Source organism: Condylura cristata, unplaced genomic scaffold (assembly GCF_000260355.1).
Source record: "Condylura cristata isolate star-nosed mole 26May11 unplaced genomic scaffold, ConCri1.0 scaffold00006, whole genome shotgun sequence".
Classification (NCBI taxonomy): domain Eukaryota; kingdom Metazoa; phylum Chordata; class Mammalia; order Eulipotyphla; family Talpidae; genus Condylura; species Condylura cristata.
In genome coordinates this window covers 65146729-65148558 of record NW_004567107.1, presented here as the reverse complement: position 1 = coordinate 65148558, position 1830 = coordinate 65146729, and the positions used below count along the sequence as shown (strand labels likewise).

The window sequence follows — 1830 nt, the reverse complement described above, 5'->3', positions numbered from 1 at the left end:
GTGAACTTACAAGCCGGTCATTGATCTTCCATGTGTTAGAAACTTAGAGAGAATACTAGACAATGGGGAAGAAAATTTAGTAGCTGTGAGACAGATGCTAAGAGTAAGTTCGTCCCTTCATACACACTAACTTTATTCTTAACAGCATCTTGGTAGGTTTTCTTCAGCCACATTAGTAAAGTGTAGGGAATTCGGGTTCAGAGGAGGTTAATCACCTGCTCAGAGAATGGCCACAGCCATCAGGGCTATGACAAGCTATGAGAGCCTGCCCTCCCCCCACGGTCCTGGCTGCAGGGCATCCACACACTTTAACCTGAGCCTCACAGCGGTAGCAGGGGGAGCAGTAGTGTTTGCACTGTGAATGAGGGTGGTGGGGTTCAGAGACACTAGATGACTGACTTGCCCAAAGTCACAGGGAGCTCAGTTTTTCCGGCTCCTCTCTAGGGTACAACCTGCCACCATACAGGGTGCCCAGCGGAGTGTGTTGGTTGGATGTTGATCTGGATTATAGTAGAAAATCAGTAATTAAAAAGGTTATTACTGAAAATAAACCCAATGTCTAATAAAACAAAGGGTCCCCTATCTGTTGCCTGTCATTGATCACCTGGCCTCTGAGACTTATTCCCCCCCCCCCCCCCCCCCCTCACTGTAAGCAGACAAAGGGCAGAATCCACATCTCATTCAGGTGCTCAAGCAGGAAGGGTTCTCTTTTGAGGCAGAGCTCAGTGGACCCAGCAGTGTTTACTCTCCCACCTCAGGGCTTCCCTCGGTCCTGGAGCAGAAGCGGTGTCCTCAGGCTCCTCTGCCCCAGGGAGCAGGACTGCACTTATCCAGGGTTAGACAGACCAGGGCGACTCGTGCCCTGGCTTGGCCCTGGCAGCCATCACTCCAGTGTCCCCTCCCTCCTCTCCTCCCTTCGCCCCGCCTCCTGTGTCAGGCTCAGCCCCCAGCCCTAGACACCACGCGTGCACACCAGGACCTCTGCTCCGAAGGAAACAAAAGCAACTGCCAGGGTTTCCAGTACTATGACCGGCACCTTCACACCAGGGCTAGGCCTTCAGGACCCTCACTACATCCCGGGGTAAGACTGCTGCCGGTGGACACCCTGCTTGCTACTGGAAGTAGGGTTACAGGGGTACAGGACTGGACCGCCTCGACCTCGGGGACAGACAGACACTCAGGTCGTGGGGGCCCAGAGCTGGGATATCTGTGGTGCTGGATGAAAGCGCAAAAGCAGGGACTGGGCGGCCCGCAGAGCCTGCCAGGAAGCTTTGTGTTTTCCTCTCCATGGTAACAGAGGGGAAGGGCTGAAAACCCAGAGCGCTAGAAATGCCCTCTCCCCTCTGAGTCCGGTCAAGATCAGGGCTTCAAAGGTTCTCTCGGGGTGGGGTGGGGTGGGGCAGAGGATGGAGGTGAGGGGAGTCCGTGCTGCAGGTACTCTGGACACTGCCCACTTCTTCGGTTCAGCATGGGCCAGACCTATGGGCAGATGACTGGTAAGCTACTTCGAGGTTCTCCTGGCCTAGCCTGGCCCCCCGCCCATCGCACACTTCTGCCTCCCATTCGGCCTCCAAGATCTCCTGAGGTTCCCAGAGGAAGCCTGCCCGTCGGGCGTGGGCACGAACGGCTCAGTTCCAGCATGATCCCCGGGTACACAGGTAGGTACACCGGCGTGAGCAGGCCCCGGCCCCCAGAAAGTGTGTCCCAAACACTAACAGCAACCTGCCTTATCCCCTGCCCGTCCAGGTTTTGTGCCCCAGGCACAATTTATCTTTGCCAAGAACTGCAGCCAGGTCTGGGCTGAGGCTCTGGCTAATTTTACTCAGAGGC

General features: G+C 55.9%; 1 protein-coding gene across 1 annotated transcript in view; it reads left to right on the top strand.

Annotated features, from left to right (window-relative positions):
- Nucleotides 1–936: 936 nt before the first annotated feature.
- The window catches only part of FAM166B (family with sequence similarity 166, member B), a 1936-nt gene continuing 1042 nt past the window's right edge, over nucleotides 937–1830 (top strand). The window contains 3 exon segments of the mRNA XM_012721263.1: nucleotides 937–1081; nucleotides 1435–1658; nucleotides 1747–1829. Coding sequence (XP_012576717.1) covers nucleotides 1026–1081; nucleotides 1435–1658; nucleotides 1747–1829 — 363 coding nt within the window. The 5' untranslated portion in view covers nucleotides 937–1025.